Source organism: Triturus cristatus, chromosome 6 (genome assembly GCF_964204655.1).
Source record: "Triturus cristatus chromosome 6, aTriCri1.1, whole genome shotgun sequence".
Lineage (NCBI taxonomy): Eukaryota > Metazoa > Chordata > Amphibia > Caudata > Salamandridae > Triturus > Triturus cristatus.
Window position 1 is genome coordinate 9,234,573 of NC_140589.1, and position 3,975 is coordinate 9,238,547.

The 3,975-nt window shown below is 49.3% G+C and overlaps 1 protein-coding gene across 1 annotated transcript; it reads left to right on the plus strand.

The window, feature by feature from the left end:
* The first annotated feature begins 411 nt into the window (after positions 1-411).
* Positions 412-2,898, plus strand: LOC146813631 (vomeronasal type-2 receptor 26-like). The gene is made up of 2 exons (XM_085609477.1): positions 412-598; positions 1,985-2,898. The coding sequence occupies exons 1-2, from the start codon at positions 412-414 to the stop codon at positions 2,896-2,898; spliced, it is 1,101 nt and encodes a 366-aa protein (XP_085465603.1).
* Positions 2,899-3,975: the final 1,077 nt, after the last annotated feature.

The following is a 3,975-nucleotide window of genomic DNA, read 5'->3' on the forward strand; positions in this document are numbered from 1 at the left end:
AGCGGGGAGGGTACAGAAAGAAAAAGGGGCGGGGTCAGCGGTGGTGGCGGGGAGCGGGGAGGGATGAGACGGGGCGGCTGAAAGTTCAGGCAAAACAGGCAGAAATGGGGGGACAAAAGTACAAGATAACAACAAAATCTATTCACAAACACAATACAGGCAGAGGCAGTGGCACAGGGCAAGAAGCGAGCACAGACCACGCCGCTCGAAGTCAGGGGGCGTGGTCACGCGGCGGAGCCGGGGCAGCGAAGCAGAGGCTGGGGGGCACCCTCCCCTAAGTGCTCTCTGTCCCTTCTGATGCAGGGTCCATACCCTTCTGATGAGCTCTCCCCTAAGTGCCCTCTGTCCATTCCAATGCAGGGTCTGTACCCTTCTGATGAGCTATCCCCTAAGTGCCCTCTGTCCATTCCGATGCAGAGTCCATACCTCTCTGATGAGCTCTCCCCTAAATGCCCTCTGTCCCTTCCATTGCAGGTGCCGCGCTCTGTCTGCAGCTACGGCTGTCGACCTGGATACAGAAAGGCCTCTAAGGAGGGGGAGCCTGCCTGCTGCTTTGACTGCGTTGCCTGTTCCAGTGGAGAGTTCAGCAATGAGACTGGTTAGTTTCACTGTTTGATAAATCTGGGGATATTCATGATACTTTTCAGAGGGAAATGGTTGGCAGATGTGATGCCAGAACTTAGTGCCTGATTAATAGGACAGTGGGACTGTCACCGACAGCCCGTCGGTCGCTGTGCCACCGCCATTGTAACCATATTTTCCGCCTGCCATATTACAACGGTGAGCAGATGGTTGGCAGTCAGAAAGACCGGCCACCGCGCATCCAACAGGCTCTTTGAGCCAGCTGGTGCGTCAGAGGGAGTTGTATTTCCTTCAATGGTGGCGGTGCCTGCCAGCCACTGCCGTAGTGATTACAATGTCTCTTTCTGTCCGCTGTTTCATGGCGGTTAACCCGCCATGAAAAGGCAGGCATAACGGAACTTTGGGGGGCATCTATTGTGCCCCCCTACATATCCCTGCACCATGTGGCAGGCACCGCAATGCAAAACATAGACATTGCGACCTCCGTGGTGGCGATCCCATCCTTATACCTGTGGCGGGACCACAGACAGTCTGTCGGGCAGTCCCATTTATGAAAGAATGATGGTTGGACAAAAGCCTGACCATCATCCTAATCTGCCTCTAAGTGTTTCAGCTCCAGAGAAAAGCAAACCCAATAGTAAACTGTTGCTGTTTCCTGGGCTCGCTCTGGCATTTCTGTGTGTGAGATGTCCAGTAGACAGAGATCAGGAACCCTGCACTCAACTTCAGGACTGACACCTTTCAAGAAAGAAAGCTTTAAAAGAAAATAATACTATGTGGCGTCGCAAGCCAGCTTGGAGCCACGCACCATAAGGAAAGTGCAGAGAAGCATTGTATTTACAGCAATACATCTTATCACTGTCCTTTCCTTTGCACTGGTGCCAGTTAGGCAAGTTTGCGTCAATACAGACACCCTTGCGACATGGCGCAAGGGGGCCTGCATTGAAATTGGGTTGTTTTTGTGCAGTAACGTACACCTCACTTCACAAAAACAACTATTGCGCCTGCCCTGGGGAGGCACACAATTTTGACGCATTCCCAGATTTACGCTATGTTGTAAATCTGGGAATGTGTCAAAAAACACCCACCGCAATGCCCATAATTCACTTCTCCGACGCAGGGTGAGGCAATGCAGCGACTCGCACTGCGTTGCCTGAAACCATATTTACGAGGCCATGAAAAGCCAATCAGGGTAGCTTTCCGTAGCCTCATAGATATGGGCCTGCACTGTGAGCCGCGAGAATTTCAAAAAGTGATGGTATGGTTGCTCACTGGGCTTGTAAATAAGCCCCTCCATGTTGGGAAGATCTGCTCCCACTAGCTTGAAATAGCAGCATCCCCTTTGCAATATGTTTCCAGCTGCTGTTGCATTAAGATAACTTACAGCCTCTTTCTTTTTCAGATGCCTCTGACTGCTTCAAGTGCCCTGATACTCACTGGCCCAATGAGAAGCAAGATGCCTGCATCCCTAAGGAGATAGAGTTTCTCTCCTATGGTGATCCACTGGGCTTGACGCTGACCGCATTTGCCACATTTTTTACCCTCCTCACTACCTCTGTTGTCTATGTCTTCATCAAGCATAGGAACACTCCAATCGTGAAAGCCAACAACCGTGAGCTGAGTTTTGTCCTCCTCCTCGCCCTCATGCTCTGCTTCTTGTGCCCCTTGGTGTTCATCGGCCGCCCTGGGATGCTCACCTGCCTGCTGAGGCAGACTCTCTTCGGGGCTGTCTTCTCCCTCAGCATCTCCTCGGTCCTTGCTAAGACGATCATCGTGGTCAGCGCCTTTAAAAGCACATTGCCAGGCACCAAGAGATGGCTCGGAAACAGGACTCCAGTGTGGATTGTCCTCTCGTGCACCACGGTGCAAGTTTTAATCTGCGCTTTGTGGCTCCTGACCTCTCCGCCATACCCTGACCTGAACCTGACATCGGGTCAAGCGAACATCATCCTTGAGTGCAACGAAGGGGAGGGCTTCTTTTTCTACTGCATGATGGGATACATGGGCCTACTTGCCATGGTCAGCTTCGTGGTAGCCTTTCTCTCACGCAATTTGCCCGGACGATACAATGAGGCCAAGCTGATCACCTTCAGCCTCCTGGTGTTCGTCAGTGTGTGGATATCCTTCATCCCAGCACACCTGAGCACACGGGGGAAGTACATGCTGGCCGTGGAAGTCTTCGCCATCCTCTGCTCCAGCGCCGGGCTCCTTTGCTGCATATTCTTGCCCAAGTGTTACGTTATTCTGATCAGGCCCGAGCAGAACACCAGAGAACATCTCGTCCCAAAGAGACGTCTCAATAAAATGGCACACTGACATCCTTTTCAAGAACATTTCGAAGAGGAAGAAAAGGGAATTCTGAGTCAGGAGTAAACAAACTGAAGGAAGAAGACTGAAATCAAGAGAGAAAGCAGGACAGACATGAGCAAGAAGGGAAACTGAGTCCTTGTGGGATTTACAGAGAGAACACTATGCAGGACACTACAAGACTGGTGAAGTGTCATGTCATAGGACAGTGACTCAGAGTTTGTGTGGGTACAAGATGATTTTATGTTGTGCAAAACTGAAATTCTGCACCACAATTCTCTTGGAATAGCCACATATAGCATGCTATGACTCAATCAAATGTTTATTTGAATCTGAAAATCTTGAACATTATTACAAATGTGCCATGCTATCAGAAACAAATGTTCTGTTGGCACCTTTGGTTGCTGCTCAGCTTCAAGTAGTGTGAACACCATCCTATAAGTCACTCCCATAATGGATCTGTGAGAGTAATGTATATGGATGTATTTTATATATTTTAATGGTGTAGATTAACAGAAAGTGTTGTCCAAATGTTTTCATTACAACTCTTTGTCTTTCTGCACTGAGGAACTTTGCTGACATTTCCTTAAGCTGGGAGGGTGGTTGTTGTTCTGCCTTTGCAGCAGTAGACAGAAGAAGATAAAAGTAATTACAAGCAGAAAAAAGTAAATAGTAGATACAGTTCAATCATTGTGCTATATATGCAGGCATATAAACAAGGTAGCGATCAGGCGTACTCCTACTATGTAAACCCTACTCTGAGTGCACCTAGGATGTGTGTAGGTGTGAAGCCAAGAATCTCCCCAAGAGCTGATCCAACCCCATTGCCTGGCGTGAGAGAATGTAGGAGCCCGTCTTGGTCACAAGCTGGACTCCCCTCACAGAGCTGTCAGACCATTTGCATGGTGAAGTCTCAGCAGGCAGGGACCCTCGGTTTCGGCTCAAGTGCCTCCTTTGGGATGCTCATCTCTAATCATAGAGAGCAGCCTTGCAATGTACATATAGATTAGCAACGTTATGGATATGTAGATAGCCCTGTCACCCCATAGATGAAGATAGGATGACATTTGTACATTGTGCGTAACA

Excerpts from the sequence above, each read along its gene's own strand:
- LOC146813631 (XM_085609477.1), top strand. The coding sequence starts at position 412 with ATGCAGAGTCCATACCTCTCTGATGAGCTCTCCCCTAAATGCCCTCTG. Across the intron at positions 599-1,984 it reads AGAGTTCAGCAATGAGACTG|ATGCCTCTGACTGCTTCAAG; the intron begins GTTAGTTTCACT and ends TTTCTTTTTCAG.